We start from the raw sequence: 18,851 nt of genomic DNA on the forward strand, positions 1-18,851 counted from the left end.
CTATCAAGAAATACATTATAACACTTTATTCATGTGCGTTGCCGTGCAAAAATCAAGCGCACTATCAAGAAATACATTATAACACTTTATTCATGCGCGTTGCCGTGCAAAAATCAAGCGCACTCAATCCTCAGAATATAGCAATAGCTGTCCAAAGATATGACACCTGCAAACCGGACAGAATTTACCATGCAAATCAAAGATGTATCAACAAATGAATTATTATAGATCAGCTAGTCGTCTCTACACACTGACGCTTCTCGTTCTGCCGGTCTACGTCACTCCCGTCTGCGCTAGTACCAGCGCCTGTCGAGCTTCCTGGAGTGCGCGCGCGCGAATCCGGTTAATCTTAACTGATGGAGGTATGTTGGTCCCGTTCCGCCAGCTTGTGTGCCAGATATCGTAAAATGACAGCTGCCTTCCGTCTACCTTGTACTTGATCTTGTTACACAGGTACACACGAGCAGCCACCAGCTTCTTCGAAGACGTAGGGAGCTTACATGCTCTACAGTAGTACGACGTTTCGCCACCCCTTGGTCCGTCGGATCGTTTCAGTTTTGAGCACACCTTACAGGAGCGTTGACGCCGCTTCCGCCCTTGCCCCGTTATTGCCATCCCGCCACTCATCTACATGGACGAGTTTATGCACGCGATGCGGGACTGGGCCACCCATCCGCGACTTTGTTGGTGTCTGCTGGGTACCGCATACTATCTCCCAATCCGCTTCTTGCATTTGAACGAGCTCTAAGTGAAGCTGCTTGAGGAACTTGATGTGCGAATTCTTTTTTTCCCCTTCGGCAACTCGCCGCTGGTTGTACACGATGAATGCGTTCACACTCGCTAAATCGATGAACCCAAGGAAAAGGCTCTTGTAATACTTCTTGTATTTCAATGCAAGTTGTAGTGAGTACCTGCATAGAATGAATAATACAGGTTATATCAATTTCGAAACATGTACATACAGGATAAGATTACTTACCTTTGAAGGCGGAGTTGATCATGCACATCAACTCCTGGAGAATCCGTGATCACATTCAGGATTTGTTATTATCCCGGATTACATGTATGATTATTTGGATAATCCAGGAATTGGTCCATGATTAGTTCAATTATCCAGGATTTTATTCGGGATCATTTGGATTTTCAATGATTCTATCCAGGATTATTTCCAGAAAAATATCCAGGATCATCCACAAATTCTAGGATTGTAGATACGAATGTACCCAGGATGTATTTCTACTTCTATGATTGGGCTAACTACTCCTTGTTGTTTAACGAATGTGCAGGTGAACAACTGCAGCTCGTGAATTAAAGACGATCAAACAATTCTCGTATGAGCGATTCTCTGGCGCAAGTGGTGGATCCTTAAAATAAAGCTGCGAACACATTCAGACAGGTGCAGAGAGGCTGTAAGGGTGACGCACTTGATCGTAAACGAATTGACCGACATTGAAGACGGTGATGAGTTCTCCGAGAACCTCCAATTTGTTTTAAACCAGTGGAGAAACGTACATCAGCGAAAAATGGTTTTGCATAAAGGCAGGAGTGAAAGTAAACATTACGAAAAGATTAAGGAGAGTGGGGTACTATGCGAAATTGATGATGGGGATATGAAGCGAGAGTTTGGGATCAGTAGCAGCGACGAGGATGATATGGATTACCAGATTTCTGATGATAACGACACAGTTAGGGGTTCGACTAGAGAAGCATCGTGCGAAACGATCCGCTTGAATCCCAAGGCCAAGAATGTCGGAGCCCCACGTAAACTTTAAACACACACACACACACACCAATGAATCTGTTAGAAAATTGCCGGTGGGATACATCTCGCTGTTAGATTCAACAAAGTTTTTTGACTCCATGAAAGGTTAACTAACTACACGATATCCATGATGAGGGCGACACCTGCGAGAACCCAACGCGCTGGCGGCGACTTGGACTTGAGCTGCGCCGAGAAGACGTAGGTGGGTCCACGGAATTCAGTTTTGTAGCACGGGCACACGTACGATCCTTTGACGTCAAGCTTATCGGCTGCTACAGCCTTGCAGTTAATAACAGGCATAGGTGAAAACATTTCTTTGGGGTGTGAGCGATCCACCGTGTTATTCTGGATATCCCAACGTGCTCCCATGAGGTAGAGACCGTGGATATAAGCGCCATCACGAGACGGCGCGTCCACTTCGCCATTGCGGCGCTTAAGAACATCCGTCTGAATCACGAGTTTGTCCAGTTCCCACTGATTCTTCTGAGCTGTGACCTGCATGATGGCAGTCAGGAACGACTGCGGGTTGATCATACCCGACAGCCACGTGACACGAGGGATATCCGCTGGGTTCTGAGTCCATTCCTCGAGTTGTTGTAGTCGAGCTTCGAGGTTTGTGAGCCACGAGCCAAGCGGACGCATGGACGGGAAAGCGAGTTTCTCCCACGACTTGGGCACTCGATCCAGGAACAAAGACTCCTGTACAGCCTCCATAGCGTCCGACATGGTCAGTTCACCCGCAAAGCCCAGCGACAACTCGTTCAGTGATCGCACCACCTCAGCAAGCAGTCCGTTCATGGCTTCACATTCTTGTATGAAGACGTTCTGGTACGGCCCCATCTCTTCCAAGTTACGCGCAATCTCATCCGTCTCGAACTTCTTCTCACCGACGCGAGACAAGACCATCTCCAGACCTTGTTTCGCCAACTCCAACGGACTCATCGCCGCGTCTCCAGCTGCAGCATCTCGAGGCTGCAACTCCATTAAAGTACGGAATAAATTCTCGGACTGCGTCGTACGGAAATCGATCTCAGCGTTCGGATGTAGGCCAAAGGCCAGGGGTGAGTCTGTCTTGAGCTCCGTCTCAATATGCTCCAAGTACTTGTCGTACGATGACGGAGCGAGACACATGAAGGACGGACCTTTCTCGTCTCCTACAAACGGGAACATTTCCATCTCGTCCAGTAATTCATCGCGCATGTAGAAGTCCAGGTACGTGTTAGCCAGCAGTCGATCGAAGTCGTTGACGATGTGTCCACCGTACATGATCTCACCGAAGATATAGCGCAGATCGGCCCATGGAATCTTACCGCCTGCCGAGCTCTCGAGATAATTCTGCAAACAGATCGCCGAGTCTCGTAGATCACCGAGCGAGAATGGATACATCATGTTGAATCCCAGAGGCCCGTACATCTTGCGTTCCATTAGCACAGCGTGAAAGTGGCAGAGTCCAAAGAGAATGGACTTGACCTTACCTTCTGCTTCCTCGATGTATTCCTTGGGGAAACTCACAAACGCTCGCTTCAAGTTTGCCTTGAGTCCAGACGGAGGCTCATTCGTCAGTTTAATACAGCGGTTGAGTACTCCAATGGGGATCGAGTTAGACGGGTCGGAAGTCAGGAACAAGCGGAAGTTCTTGTGTGAACCTTCCAATGCGAACTCATCCAGTTTCTTCTCCAGTGCCAACAACCAACGAGGCATCAAGTGGATGTTGTTGAGGATGACCCAATGGCCATTACGGTGTGCAACCTCCAGTCGGTCCATGGCGTAGACGTCTTGGCCTTGTCCCATCGACACATTATGGTAACTCACACCTCGTTCGAAGCCGTACTTGACGCTGAGCTTGTCGACACCAGCCACCACATCGGCACCTGGAGACAAGATGAAGTACAATGGCGTCGTAGGTGTCGAGTCCAAGTACGAGTTATCCATCACCTGCAACGCGTTGAGAGCCGAGTCGCAGTCGCAGTAGTTGCTTCCGTTGGGTAGAACTTGACGCACAAACTCGTTCACTGCCACCGTCATACGATCCGGACGCAGACAACGCACCACCAGAAGCTTGAGGAACGGCGTACGATCCAGCCCAGCCCAGTCCAGAGGAAGCTTCTCGGACTCTGGAGTCACGTGGTTGTACCATTCACGGAAGCGCGACGACGCCTCCTTGAGATCTTGCGGCATCTTCTGGAACTCCTCGAGCTGCGCCAACATGTTGATCGCTGTCCATTGAGCTGGAGGCAGCCAGTCAATGGGGTTCGCTTCTTCTTCGCCTCCACCACCTGCTGCTTTTTTGGGTCCTCGCAGTAGGAACTGCATGTAGGCTTCTTGCACTCGCACGTCCTCGCCCAGAATGCCACGACGCATGAGGTTAAATGTGAGTTGAGAGAGGAAAATGAGCTTGTGCGCCTCAAAGAGGCCCCGCGAGACCCACGTGAAGATGGTGATTCGCAACGACTCGCGTAAATTCAGTACTCTGTCGCTCTGCTTGTCGCTCTGTGGCGCTCGATCGATGGAGTTGTAGAAGAACGTGATGAATGAGTCCAGACTGTAGCGATACATGTGGTCAATAGCGCTGAGTGTCGTAAGCAAGAAGTACAGCATTGCTCCTTCTGCTGCTACAGGACGATAGAGTTCTCGCGTGTTGTTGATGACGATCTCCGTCTCCTGGTTCTTCTTGACTGAGATGGAGATATCCGTCGCCTTCTTCTTCGTCTCCTCCAGACTCTCGATCAGAGGCACGTCACTCAGAATATCGTCGGGTGCGTTGGCTAGGCGCTCCAACAGCTGATCTTCCAGCTCCACCAGGTCGATCTTGAACTTCTGGAAGGCCAGTACGAGTTCCTGTTTCTGCGCTTCGAGTTCTGGCTGCTCCTTCTTGACCACCTTCTCCAATAACTGATCTTCTAGACCGCTCTCAGTGGCGATAAAGTTGATCAACGTACACTGTGCAGCAATCTCTGGCTTGTAGTGAGGATTCGACAGTTTGGTCTGGAGATACATGAAGAAATTCGGGTCATATTGCACTTCTTCACCGGCTAACTTCAAGAAGAGATTGGATCCTTTCTTGTACACTGCACGTCCAAGCACTGGGTCAAGTGTGGCGTCGATCTCTTCTCCGATGTTCTCGATGATCAGCACGTGGCCATTGACGATCGCAGTTTCAGTCTTCCGTAGCCATTGATTCTGACTCAGCTGCAAGACAACAAGACCTCGATCTTTCTCCTTCTCACGAAGCCACTTGATGCCTTGCAACTGCGGGTCAATCACCAGTGGCCAACGTTTGCAGCTCGTAATGATTGCACCATTCTCAATGGAAATCCGATCGGCTGGAAGACCTTCACTCATCATCTTGGCGTTCTTCCCTTCCGTCGTCAGCATGGACAAGGGATCAATACCCTCAGTGATGGGGATTCCTTTGGCTACCAGGTCAGGGAACCACGTCTGTTGCCACAATTCTTTACGCACAGCTTGGTCGAATGCGCCTATATAAGACACAAAGGCAGCAGCTAAGAGGGAGTTGCCCACAACCATCACTCCGGAGTTTTTGAGTTGCTCGATCTCGATGCCCCAACGTTCATTCTCGCTCGCCAGTCCGTTCACCAGTTTCCCAGCCAATAAAAGTCTGTTCTCGCACGATTCTTTCATCTCCTCCACCTTGAGTTTCTCCTCTGTAGCCTGACATAGCGTATTCTCCAGAGCTTCCAGTCGCTTCTGCACTTCAGCTACTTGACCCATGGCACGAGCCAATTGCTCTTCAGCCTCTTCTTTCTTCTTCTTGGAAGCTTCAAGCGAGTCCATCAGAGGCTTCACACGCACGTAAATGCGGTTAAACGTGTAGATATTGACCACCCACGAGCAGATATTCGCAGCAGCCGAACTCTTGGACGCCATCTTCTCGGCTGTGAACTCTGGATCGGCGATCAACGGCTCGATACGCGCGATATCCGCTTCCGGGATGTCTTCGCCCTTGAAATCTTTGAGCGCATCCAGGAACGCTCCTGCGTTGTTCATCATCTTCTTGGCGCGATCCCATTTGTGGTTCTTGTACTCTTTCTCCACCAAGATCAGACACGCCTTGGTGACATTATCCACTCCTGCTGGAGGCTTGGGCAGACTCTTAAGCTCTGTGATGGCAGGTTTGGACAGACAATCCACAGCGGCAGCGGCGGCATCCATGGCAGGTTTGGCTTGACTCAGCTCCTTCTCTGCCTCAGCTGCAAGCTCTGCGGCTGCTGCACTGGCCGCTTCTGCCTTGAGCTTCTCCTTGTTGGCGTTCTCCTGCTGCACTTCCGCTCCCGCTTTCTCTCGTCCCATTTGCTCCAGTAATTGATCCGTTGAGGCCTGTTTCTCGGCCACTTTGACCATCGTGTGCTTCAGATCCACTTGCAGTTCCGCCACATCCGCCGAGGTCTTACGCAGAGTCGAGAGTCCGTCATCCAGACGAGAGATCTGACGTTGAATATCCTCCTTCCGCTGCTTGAGCAGGATCTCGTAGAAGCTGATAAGCTCCAGGAAGCTCTTGGGCGTCACGTAGTTGTAGCGTCTCTGCGTTTCGAAGTAGTTTTTGCTCATCTCAGTCACGGAAATGTGGACATCAGCCATGTGGTTTGCCAAGTTCCTTTGCAGCGAAATATCCCCAATATCCTCGAATTTCTCGAGAAAACTGGACGCCACACGCACCAAAGCATCGCGAGGCCACGGATGGAACCAATCGATTACTGTACAGTTCACTAGACCCGGGAAACGACGAGCTCGAACACGGAAAACAGCGCCGACAGGGGAGAAACACATGACCACGCGGAAGTTGAGACGAATGCGCAGCAGTAAAAAGTCCATGAGTGCATCCATCGCGTCGGGGATTCCGTTAGCCTTGGCTTCACTACGTAGAGAGCCCAACAGTCCGTCGAGGTCTTCTTTAGGGAAGAGATCAGGGATCCAACCGGACGACAACATGTCGTTGATGTAGACGAGGAACCGCTCGTTGACGATCTGAGAGTCCGTGATGAGGAAAACCAAGGGAAGGCCCTGCACACCTGCGATCTTGAACATCTCAGCCAGACTCTCCTTCAAGTCTTCGATACGGAAGTTGGAAGTGACGGACAGTTGACGCACATCGAAGCCGCAGATGTGAGATGCGAGACGTGATAGAGACTGCTTGCCGCTTCCTCCGACACCGATCAGCATGGCGTTGCCTCCTGGGTTCCCAATGATACGACAGATACGCGTCACGTGCTCCATAGCGTTGTCGAACAGTTCCAAGTTCATCATGGAATACTTGGAATTATAGTCGTCCAGCTGCTCCACCAACACCTTATTGAGAGCTTTCATGGACGACACAGGCATGTAAACACTGTCAGCACCAGCCACTGGAGTCGCGAAAGTCGTGAAGATGTTTACTGGCACAGGAGCGCTGTCTTCGGAGCCTGGAGGGGGTGGAGGCTGATCGTTAAACAGCGCTACTTGGTCCAAGTCTGGCAGCGTCTTCTTAGTCACCTCTCGAATCCGATCACCAAACTTGAGAATATCCTCGTCGTTGATAAGACGGTCACAAAAGACGCGAGTGGCTTCGTGGACCCACAGACGAGCGAACGAGAAGGCTGTGGGGAAGAATTCGCCCTTAGAGCGCGTGAGGCCTTGGAAGATATTGGACAATTCACGCATGTTCCAGTTGTAGACGAACTTGGTGGCACTCGGGAGGAATCTGTTGACCATCTCTTCGTGCAGGAGGATGGATACATTGACGATATTCTCACAGACCGCCACCACTGGAGGAGCGAAGCCTGCGTTCTGCATGTGTCCCTTTAAGATCGAGTTGTAGATGGTCTTGAGGTCTTCTCGTCCAGGCATCATACACGCGAATAGAGCATAGTGTCGCTGCAATCGCTCGTCGATAATGAAGGAGCCAGCGGTGGGATTCATAGCCGACAAGTACTGCACGTCCACGATCTCCTTCCTGAAGCCCAAGTCCACACGGTCGAAGAACGTCTTGTAGTCCATGTGTTGACGCAGCAGAGCCAGCGAGTTTTGCGTGCCGTATGTCTCAATGTACGGCAGATTCAAGTCGTCGATAAAGTAGATCAACTTCTTGGTAGCTGGAGGCCCGAACATGCGACCAGAGCGTTTGTCAATCACAGACTCGAGTTGCTGCTGTAACTTGGCCGAGTCTGTGTAGTAGTTCATGTTGATGTTCGAGAAGAGCATGTCGTCGTCGAGATCTCGCAGGAAGTTTTTGAGGATCGTCGTCTTGCCTGTTCCGCTGCCGCCTACGAGCATCGCGGGTCTCTGCCGAGCCACCAGAGTCTCCACGAGGAAGCGAATACGCACCGAGTCGTTGGTACTGATGACGATCGAGTTGAATGGCGTGTCTGCCGGACCATTCCCGATGGACCCTGGCGAGTACTTGGGCACCTTTGTACTCCAACTCTCGAATTCTCCCGACTCTAAGTTGTAGAAGTAGTCGAAACATAGTCCATCCTTCGGGTATTTAACGTTTGTAAACGTTGAGCACCACAGTTCGTGGAAATTCTTACGGTAATCAATGCTCTTGTCAACGATCAACGGGCCGCCAAACGCCCACGTCGCACAGAAGACGAAGATGGACTCAATCACCTCTGGATTCTTCTTCTCCACTGGGATATTGCCGAGTAATCCTTCGAGCAAGTAGCAGATCGTCGACACCTGGTTGATCAGACGCACAGGAGCGACCTGTTTGTAGCCTTTTCGCATCAGATCGTAGATTGGATCCACGTATTTGTCAAAGAGTCCAGGCAGATAAGTGCGTTCGACTTCTTCCTCGCGCTTGGCCACCCACGACTCCATGAATGGCCGCCAGCCGATGTCAATCTCGTTGATAAACAGGATTCCAGCTCTTGAGACGGTAGCAGGGGTGGCGTTCTTGAGCGAGTTGATCTCAAAGACCATTCGCATCGCACTACTCAGCGGGATACGCTCATTCGACACTAGAGTGAGCACTTTGTTGTCGTCCATGACGGTGTTCATGGACTCAATCCACACTGCATCGATATCGCCATCAAGCACCACCCACTTGTACGTTTGGCTCTCGTAGAATCCCTGCTCCGAGTAGTTCTTGGCCATGCCACGCATGATAATGGACAACACGCCATCTTTCCAGTCTTTGGACAACGTCATGTATCCATAGAGTTCGTCAGAGGTGACAGCCTTGGGGTTCAGCGTCTCATACACGCAGATCTTCTTTTCCTTTCCGAGATTCCAGCACTTGGCCAGTGCCTGCCACGTCGTCGTTTTGGCACAACCCGCAGGACCCAGTAGCATCACCGAGTGACGCACATCAATCAGTTCTTGCAACTGGCAGATCTTGAGGATGAACGAGTCATCGTGCTGCAAGTTGTTGGCCTTACAGACCGTCACCGCCTTCTCTCGCAGCTCCGTATTGACCTTGGGAGCCACTTCGACGCCGATAAACAGATCGTTAATAAGCCGCAGGAAGATCGGCGTGTCGTGGTGGGGGATCTTCGGTGTATTGAAGTCTCGTAGCGCTCGCATCAGTACTTTATCCTCTTCAACGTCAGGCTCTGCACGCTTCAAAATACCAGCGACACGGAGTACTGATTTAACAGCACGGAGACCCCAATCGTAGTGGAATTGCTTGGACAGCAACTCGCCGCTCAGTTCGTACAGCGTCACGAACTTGATCGCCAGTGTACGAGCCTGTTGGAAACCTTCAGACATCAACATATTCTCGCAGATAGGCTTCAAGTCTGGTCGAATCATAGCACACGAACGGAAGAGAACCTTGAGATTCTCAGGCAACTCCGTACGACCAGCGTAACCAGGATTCATCGTGATGAAGAAGCCACACGTTGGGATCAGTGTGATACGATCGGATGCGCCCATGAACTCGAACTCTCCGACGACTACCGGTGGAGTACCGGGAGGTAACGACTGGTACTTGGCCTCTCGATTGGCAGGGACAGCGTTGAACACGATAGCGTCCTGGATGCACTTAACCTGTGTTGCCACCACACTGAGCACTTCGATGTTGATGCGGTTGAACTCGTCAAAGCAGCCCCAAGTGCCAGTCTGACACAACCCACGGAAGATATCAGCCATCGTCTGGTAGTTCATTTGATCGGAGCAGTTGAACACGTAGCAACACAGAGCCATCGCGCGAGCCAAGTCTTTTGTCGTCTCTGTCTTGCCAGTTCCAGCTGGCCCAGCAGGAGCGCCACCCAGGAACAATCTCAACGCCATCGTGAGCGTAATATAACAGCGATCAGTAAGCGGAGTGATCACCAGACGACCAGTATTGCCGATCCATTCGTACGAGTACTTGGACCGGAAGTCCGTGATGCGGATATCCACGTCGTAATTCTCTTGTCTCCAGATGAAGCGGAGTTGTTGCTGCCACATGAAGCTGAGAGGGCCTTCCACCTTCTCGTCCACCAGTTTCTTTACGACGTCACGGGAGTGGACATCCAGAGTGATCAACGCGATAATCTTGCAGCGATCTGGACTGGATAAGTTCCCTAGCACCAAATTAATAAGCTGTTCCAGTCGCTGGTTGCATACCGTCAAGTACCTCTTGACCGAGTCTTCCTGGCCATTCTCAAACTCTTCCAGAGCCATCTCCGTCTCCTCCGTCCAGTAGATCTGCGTCGAGTTCAGCACAACTTGAGCTGGATAGTCAAAGAGCCACTGGTGTCGAGGTTTCTCCACGTCCCAATTGGCTGCAGTCTCGATCGAGTCGTGCATTTCTTTGCGAAGACAAAACCTCATGGCTTCTGTAAGTTCATTCAGCCAGCTCTCAACTGCGCCAGCCATAGTGAAGATCTTCGGTAACTTGACCGACTCGCCGTCTTTAGCCACCATCGTGTGTGCTGTGTTGGGCGAGTCATCTTCAAAGATGAGGTTACACAGGGAATCATAGCAATCTCCTAAGAACGGCATGATCTTCTTGGGGTTATTGCCGTTCGACAGGATCTCCAGCAACGCCACGTTCGAGACGAAGTAGAATCGAGGGAAGATCTTCTTCTTCTTGTCCAGATACTCGTTCAGCGACTTCTGACACTTCTCCAGCATCGCCGTCATCTCCTTAAGCGCTTCTAGTCGACTATCCACTGAACAAGCCAGCACCACGTTGGGTTCCATCACTGCGTTTTTCATCAGATCCTTGAAATTCGAGTCGATGGACTCAAATGTACGCGTATCATCGGGTAGCTGGTTACGGATATCCGGTGAACTCAAGAAGATACTCTCGAGCGAAGCCCACTGCTTGGACACTGACACCCACTCCTTCAGCACTTCTTCAACGTGGCCTAAAGTTTTCTGTGAAGCCAGTACGCGGTCTTTAAAGAATTCGACGAACTTACCCATACCGATCATTGTCTGCAGCTCCAGTTGGTTGCTCTCGAGTGACTCCACAACTTCCTCCGACGGCTTGACAACGAACGTGCCTGAATCTTTGTGCGGTACGTACTCGAGTGTGAGTCGTTGCCACAATTCCTCGATCATCTTGAGTTTCTTCTCGATCTTCTGCTCCTTATTAGCAGTCTCCACGATCTCACCAACGTCATCTACGTGTAAATGCAGATTGAGTTTCAAAAGATCAGCGAAGCAGAATTTGGGATCTTTTGGCTCTATGGCCTTCACGTGGCAGATAGCAGACAGAGCCTTCCAGTGGCGATCTTGCATGGCTTCTGAGTGGAGATCATTGATCAACGGGAGTACAGTCGACATGTTCTTCACAAGCTGCTCAGTGTCCTTGTATACCTGCCAGCCTTTGATGATCTGGTGCTCCGTAGCTTCCATCTTGAGCTGCTTCATGAACGCACGAGCGTATCCTTCAAAGGTATCCGTCTGAATGTTAGCCCATAGAGTACTCTTCCAGTCATCGAACGTGGCTAGCACGAGATCCTTTAAGTCCCAGCACTTCTTCAGCTGTTGTAACTCATACAAAGTGTCCGTCGTCTCCTGATACTTGGACACTTGGAGCTCAAACAGTTCTTCCATTTCATTAAACTCCCGAGCCTGTTGCATCTTCTTGTGTAGAGCTGAAGCGAAGTTGTTCATCTGAGCATACGCGTCATTCGGTGTGCCTTGGAAACTGAACGGTGCAGTCGTTCGGAACTCGTTCCGGAACTTGCGCATGTCCAGGAAGAAAGATTCGAGCTCTTCCTTGATCGACTCGACCTCCGCCATCTGCAGCGGCATGATCTCCTCTTTCTTCTTGAATGTCTTGTTGACGATCGCTTCCCACTGCATTGGAGCTGCTTCCAAGTAGTCTTGCACTGCATGATCTCCAATCTTCGTGTCCTCTACGTTGATACCGTGTAGCTTGAGTAGGTGAACAGCTTCTCGTAAGGGGTCAAAGAGTTCGTTCGTAGCGTCCATCTGCTTGCGAACATCGCGAATATGAGTCATAACTCGCTTCAACGCGTCCTTGTTCTTGTCCGCCACTTGCTCCTCTAGACCTTTAATGACCGTCTCCATAAAGTCGTGGAGTCCTGAGAGCTTGTTGACCACGTGTTGATGCAGATACGTCGTGTACTGGTAGACCCACTTGCTCACCCACGTCAACATGGCTGTCTTGATCGGCTGAGAGTTGACTCGCAGCCATCCAATGTCTGTAGGAGTCGTCAAGTTCTCGATCTCACTCGCCACTTGCTCGTATTTCGTGATCTCGACGTTAAACTTCTCCAAGTCCAGCATATCTGCAGCACCATTGGCACCTGGCACCGTTGCAGTAGCCAGGAAAGTCTGGAAGTGAGCAGCCATATCGGACTCCCACAGATACCCGTAGCCGTCATACTTGCGCTTGAAAGCCGTCAGCATCGCCTCGTTCTCTTCTTCGTACTCGCTAATCGTTGCCAACATCATGGAGATCGTCATGTCTGAGTGCATTTCCTTAAGGTACGAGCCTCCTCCGTCCGAGTCCAGACGTTTAACAGCAGTCGCGACATTGAAGAACGAGTTGATCCACAGCTGAATCGTGTCGCTCAGTCCTTTGCCGTGATTCTCGCCGATAGTTGGGTTGAACTGAACACGGTTGGCGATGAGATCCAGCTTGATCTCCAGCATTGGCAAGCGGTTCTGATGGTCTTTAGTGGATTTTGGTGCTCCCTCTCGAGGTGGGGCTTCTCGTTCTCCGTCTTTGCCTCCCGTTGGGTCCAGTTGCTTGGCTAGAAACTCCAGCGAAGAGCAAATAACACGTGCCACCCCGTTGACAACGATGTTATTAACGTAGTCGACATAAGCCTTCCATTGTGCGCTGTTGACTCCAACGATCCCCGTGTTCGATTGCTTTAACCGTCGATGGATTTCTGCCGCTCCCTCTCTGATCTTGAGTGTCCGTTGTACGATGTAACTCTTGTGTTGACGTTCATGTTCACTCACTGCCACAGGTTTCGCCTGACGCTCCAATAGCGGCAAATTCCACGCATTGAGCGTGTCTTGGATCGTGTTGAGATTGTCCTTGAGGTTGGTCACGATCTCGTTGGCGCCTTCCACCGCCTTCCGACACTCGTCAATGAACGTGTCAATCCCTGAGCTCTTCCAGTTCAGTTCTTCGATGCCTCGTCCAGCACAAGCGTCGATGTTCTGGATATGTCGACGTACCAGAGGCTCTTCTAACGGATGAATGCCTTCGATCATGGCGTTGTACGGCTCCACAATGTACATAAGCTCGCCTCGATACTTCCGGAAGGTCTCTTCTTTAGCAGAAATCTGCAGAGCTGACTGAGGCACCTCAATGTTAAGCAGTCGAAGGTATTTGATCTCTCGTAGCAGTTTCTCCAGTGCTGGATCGAAGTTCACACGAAGACAGCGCGTCTGGGGATGACGCAGCAGCAGTGGCAACTTGAGTTTGGCCTGCGAAGACGCTTCGACGTCACGACTCCACTCCTCCACCTTCTGGTTCTCATATTCCTGTAGAGAGGCCATGATAGTACCGTATACTTTGTAGACTTCTTTGGCTTCTTCACGCTCCATGACGTTTTGGTTGAGTTCTCGCAGCTTCTTCATGGGATGTTCAATACGCTCCACTAGTCCTCGACACCACGTGAGAGCACCAGCCACCGGAGGCAAGTTCCAGCTGATAGGAGGGGCGTCACGACAGTGTAAGAACAATTCCTGAACCAGCTTCAAGTCGTGGCCATAGCTCTGTACGAGCGCTACATGCTTCTTCTCCAGTTCGTCCTGGATGATCGGGCGATTGAGAAGACCCTCGAATGAATCGAGCAACTTGAAGCGGCCGAAGATGGTGGAGCAGTCGTCAAAGCCCTGCGTGAGTACAGATCCTAGACGTCGTTCCAGTTCCTTGATCTTGCAGCGGAAGTCGTAGAAATTGTCGTCGAATTTGGACGCACCCACGTCCATAATGTCCAGAGATACGCCCTTAAACGTATTGACAGCCTCTGTGAAGTCTGCATGGATCTGTTGGACACTCAGCGTCAGAGTTTTGCCCTTCGTGCCGCCCACTTCGATCTTGGACAGTTTACTGAACTGGACGATGGTCTGAGTGAGATCGAGGATGTCGTGGCAGCGCTCGAGGAAGCTATCGAGGCGCACGAAGAGCGCGTTGCCCTGGATGCGCCATGGGTTGGAGGGGCATTCCGCATTGGCTGTGGCCTTGTAGTCGAAATAAGTGCTCTTAAAGGCCGAACACACTTGTAGAGTGGTCTTGAGTTGCTCTACAGCTTGACCGGCTTCATCTTGGTCAATAAGAGCAAAAATCAACTCACCGCTTAGATATTTTCGTGCTTGGTTAATGAGTGAGTTGCAGATCTCACGCATGAGCACTACGAGACGAGCTGGCGTGTTGTAGTGCTTGGAGTTCTTCCATATTAAGAGGATGATATGCAGCATCGGCTTGAAGAGCTCCGTAAGTGCGGGGAAGTCCTCGTCGTTGTTGAGTCGGATGAACCATTCCTCCAGCGTACGCAGATACTTCATGTTGTCATTGGCCTCGATACGCGCCGTAAAAACCTCCTTACACAGCCGAGCAAATGTGGTACAATAGGTGCTTTTAGATCGATCCAAAGCCGTGAGGATCTTGCGCACTTTCTTGGACTGAAGCTGGTCGAAGATGGAGTTCAAATTAGCAGCTTTGAGCTTCCAGAACTCGATCTCGGCGTCGGGCGTTGGGTGAAGTCCCTGCTTTAGTAGATCCTCGGGGTCTTGCTTGAGTACGTTTTTGATCTGTTTGGTCCAGATGACGATGGAACCTTCGAGTAAGGACACTTTATTGCTCAGATTGGTAGCGTTGCCGTCGATCGGAGGCAGGGGCAGACACGTCTCGCCCTTTGTGGCTCCACTGATGATCGATACTGAAGCCATATACGAATGGAACTTGTCCACCACTTCTTTAGAGGCGACTTCTCCCCAACCTTCTTGATTAGCGACATTGGAGAATAAGGGCAGATAAATCTCCGACACCATCCGCTCCAGATACTCGACACTACTGGGAGTCAACTCGTTCACCATGATGTCGTTCAGGACGTTCTTGGACGTGATGACGGTCTTGTGAAACTTGGTGAAGCACACAGTCTTGCCTCGAGGCAAAGTGCCTGGCATCTTGATGGAGGCGATGACGTTGTCTCCAGAGAAGATAAGCATCGTCACATCTTCGTTCTCAAGGAACTCTCTGACGCAAATTCTGATAATAAAAAGTGGTGAGTAGAATTATTGAACACGTTGAAGAGAGGGTTAACTGTCCACGTACTCGTTGGGTTCCGTGGCGTATTTGGCGGTGAACTTGGGTCCGACCAATTGGGGGAACGCAGAGGCCACTCGCTGCTCAATGTACTTGAGAGGATTCACCTCGTTCTTATTAGGCGCTCGCTCGCCGTCTTCGCCTCCCATGGCAGCAGACCTTCACGTAATATACCTTCCAGGTTCTTCTCACTCTCTCTCTCTCTCTCTCTCTTAGCTGCAGTCGAATGAATTCTGGCTGGAGTCGCCGTCGCTTCACAAAGTTTTGGATCGCAACTAAAATGGGGGAAAACTGCACGTAACGACGTCCAACGGGGAGTTTAAAATGCCATGATAGTTGTCTCCATTCATTAACCAACACGAGAGGAAACTACAGTCAACTGGCTGATAAAATGTGCGGCGAGGCTTAGAACTTGCCCAGCAGCGAAGCGTACACGGCCATGACAGTCCACAGTCGGTTCTCAGCCTCGTCGAAGACCACCGAGCGCTTGCCGTAGAAAACCTATAACACAGTCAACAGGTTAGTAACTAAATCAATCCAATGATTCACAATTGCAGGCTCGTACCTCGTCGTCGACCTCGTCTTGGTGACGCGGAAGGCAGTGCAGGAAGATGTGGTTGTCGGCGGCGTTCTCCAGCATCTTGTTGGTCACCTGGTAGCCCGCGAAGGCCTTGAGGCGCTTCTGGGATTCCTCCTCCTGGCCCATACTGATCCACGTGTCGGTGGACACGACGTTGGCGCCCTTAACGGCCTCAACGGGGTCGGTGGTCATAAGGAACTTGGTGCCAGCCAGAGCAGCCAAGCGCTTGGTCTCCTCCACGACGTCCTCATCCGGTTCGTAGCCTTCAGGCGTGGCGATCTGGATGTTAGCACCGAGCTTGGGGGCAGCCAGCATGTAGTCGTGCAGCACGTTGTTGCCATCGCCCACCCAGGCGAACGTGAGACCCTCAAAGCTGCCGAAATGCTCCTTGACTGTCATGTAATCGGCCAGCATCTGCAGCGGGTGGTACTTGTCGGACAACGCATTGATCACAGGCACAGTGGCCAACTCGCCCAGCTCCAGGATGTCCTTGTGGCCGTACACACGCGCCAGGATGATGCTGTTGAAGCGCGAGAGCACGAGGGCAGTGTCCTTGAGCGTCTCGTTCACGCCGAGTTGGATGTCGTCCGAGGAGAGGAACAGACCTTTGCCTCCAAGCAAGTGCATGCCCACTTCACTCGAGATACGAGTGCGAGTACTGCGCTTCTGGAAGATCATGGAGCAGATCTCGCCTGTAAGAGGACGAGGAGCAGTGGCCTTGGTCAGAGGGTCCGAGTACGTGGCCTTGAACTCCTGCGCCTTGGCCACAAGCGCCGTGATCTGCTCCGTCGAGAGCTCAGCCGTGGACATGAAGTTCTTGCCCTTAAGGGAAGCCAACTGCTCATTCACAGCGGCTGTGGAGAGTTGCTGAGTCTGTTGGCTCATTCTGAAGACGGAAGTGGACGGTGAGGCACGAGATGCGAGTCGGCGAGTGAGCGAGAGGAAAGACATTGGGGCTAGAGAGCGGCGACGTCCTTGGTGGCTGAGGTGAAGCTGGGGCTGGTTGCCTTGAGAGCTTTGCGATCGGGTTATGGCAAGATGCAAGATTTGTTGATTTGAACGACCCATACAGTTTTCAAGTCACTTGTGAACAGCCGTGGTAAACACGGGGATTAGCGGCGGAAAGTAAAGCTTTATGCACAAAAGATGGCTGCGCTATTTCTTGTGGCAAAATTCCTCGTGCTTCGTTGGGTAAAGTGACGGGAAATGTTTTGCATGTGTTGCTATGACTTCAAGGCTCTGTGTAATTAAGACACGCGGACTCAATTGATCGTATACACACCTCCACTTTCCTCTTCCATACACCAGCGACAGCCTCTAGGGACCTCCTACTTAGTGGAAGACCTGCGCCTCCGACTTGCCGAAGAAGAGCTGGCTCAGCTGGCGATCCCACCACGACATGGCTGGACTCAGACCGTTCTTCAGACGCTCCTCCCGCACCTCCTTGGCCACACGTTCGCGAGTCTTGGCGGCTGTGCGGCTGCGTTTGAGGTCGTAGGCCTGGCCGATCAAAGCCATAAAGTCGATGAAGGCCTTGGTCGGGTTGAATTGTCCACTCAGGACACCCCACTCGCTCGTCGCGTAGTCCGAAGGATACTTGTGGCTGCAGGACAAGAAACCGTAGTCGTTAATGAGACTGTGCAATGGAAAATAATCGTTACAAGGCGAGAAACGTACTGGTAGTTGTGGTAACCTTCGCCGATCGCGCCGATAGCCACGATGAGGTTCTCCACGGCCCGAATCTTGCGGTCGTAGGGCTTGTAGCCGAAGAAGTGGGCCACACTGTTGACCATCCAGGTCATGTGCAGCACCCAGACGTGGCGGAAGACGCCGCCCACCCAGAATCCGGCCCATGCGTCGCCCAGGTAGTAGCCAATAGCCGTGGGCAGCAGATAGCACATGAGCAACACCGTCTTAATGTAGTGCCTCATCTGGAAGGTCACGACGGGGTCGGCCAGTAGGTCTGAGAAGTCCAGCTTTTTGCCAGCCTCACGCACGTTCTTGTGTTTGCGCACCATGACCCAGCCCATGTGCGAGAAGAAGAGTCCGCGCTCCGAGTTGTGCGGGTCAGCCGTCGTGTCCGAGCCCTTGTGGTGCACGCGGTGGTCACGCGACCACTCGAAGATGGTGCCCTCGAAGGCCATCGAGTTGCAGAGCATGAGGAACACACGCAGCGGCAGTTTGGCCTTGTAGCCGCGGTGTGACCAGAGGCGGTGCGCACCTGCCGTGATGCCCAGGCCAGACACTACCCAGAGGAATATCCAGAGCACCAGAAGCTGCAGCAGCGAGCAATGCGGCATAACGAATAGCAGAGCGTAGAGAGCACCCACGTGCCACGAGGCCAACACGATCACATTGTACCAGACCACCTCGGACCACTTGAAGCCGGCCTCGGCCTGCTCCTCGGGAGCAAACAGCTCTCCCTCCTCCTCGGCGAACTCGCTATCCATGTCCGTCTTGATCAGCTGCTCCTTCTTGGCAATCGCAGCGACAACGGCGATGGGGCGCAGCTTGGCGGTGGATCTCTCCTCCATGTTAGCGACCATCCTACACGAGATTCGTCCGGGGAGTTGGCGGCAACTCGTCGAGTGAAAAGATGCCAAGATGACATCATGGGATCGCGTGCTTGTCCCGCGTAACCCGCTTCAAGGAATCAGAGCATTAGAAACGACAAGAAGCTGTGCAGTGCAACTGCCAGGATACTGAAACTAAGTGATAAGTAGGAAACGGATACGTGCGCTGTATCTCTTCTACAAGGTATTTAGTATTAGGGGTGATGCTTTGTCGTTTGATTATTGGCCAGTGGCAACCGTGCAATCGTT

At 51.6% G+C, this 18,851-nt stretch overlaps 4 protein-coding genes across 4 annotated transcripts; all 4 read right to left on the reverse strand.

Annotated features, from left to right (window-relative positions):
* Window positions 1–273: 273 nt before the first annotated feature.
* Window positions 274–1,450, reverse strand: PPTG_22467 (hypothetical protein; the record flags this gene model as incomplete). Its single annotated transcript, XM_008904316.1, has 3 exons — window positions 274–505; window positions 573–911; window positions 1,425–1,450. 3 exons carry the CDS (start codon window positions 1,448–1,450, stop codon window positions 274–276), a joined length of 597 nt encoding a protein of 198 aa, XP_008902564.1.
* Window positions 1,451–1,876: 426 nt separating this feature from the next.
* On the reverse strand, window positions 1,877–15,598 carry PPTG_09098 (hypothetical protein; the record flags this gene model as incomplete). Its single annotated transcript, XM_008903956.1, has 2 exons — window positions 1,877–15,392; window positions 15,459–15,598. 2 exons carry the CDS (start codon window positions 15,596–15,598, stop codon window positions 1,877–1,879), a joined length of 13,656 nt encoding a protein of 4,551 aa, XP_008902204.1.
* A 256-nt stretch (window positions 15,599–15,854) lies between these two features.
* Window positions 15,855–17,097, reverse strand: PPTG_09099 (ornithine carbamoyltransferase; the record flags this gene model as incomplete). Its single annotated transcript, XM_008903957.1, has 2 exons — window positions 15,855–15,950; window positions 16,015–17,097. The coding sequence occupies 2 exons, from the start codon at window positions 17,095–17,097 to the stop codon at window positions 15,855–15,857; spliced, it is 1,179 nt and encodes a 392-aa protein (XP_008902205.1).
* Window positions 17,098–17,119: 22 nt separating this feature from the next.
* Window positions 17,120–18,806, reverse strand: PPTG_09100 (hypothetical protein). The gene is made up of 2 exons (XM_008903958.1): window positions 17,707–18,806; window positions 17,120–17,632 (listed from the first exon to the last, which is right to left on the reverse strand). Exons 1-2 carry the CDS (start codon window positions 18,573–18,575, stop codon window positions 17,362–17,364), a joined length of 1,140 nt encoding a protein of 379 aa, XP_008902206.1. The 5' UTR covers window positions 18,576–18,806; the 3' UTR covers window positions 17,120–17,361.
* Window positions 18,807–18,851: the final 45 nt, after the last annotated feature.

The sequence above is a fragment of the Phytophthora parasitica genome (genome assembly GCF_000247585.1).
Source record: "Phytophthora parasitica INRA-310 unplaced genomic scaffold supercont2.17, whole genome shotgun sequence".
NCBI lineage: Eukaryota > Oomycota > Peronosporomycetes > Peronosporales > Peronosporaceae > Phytophthora > Phytophthora nicotianae.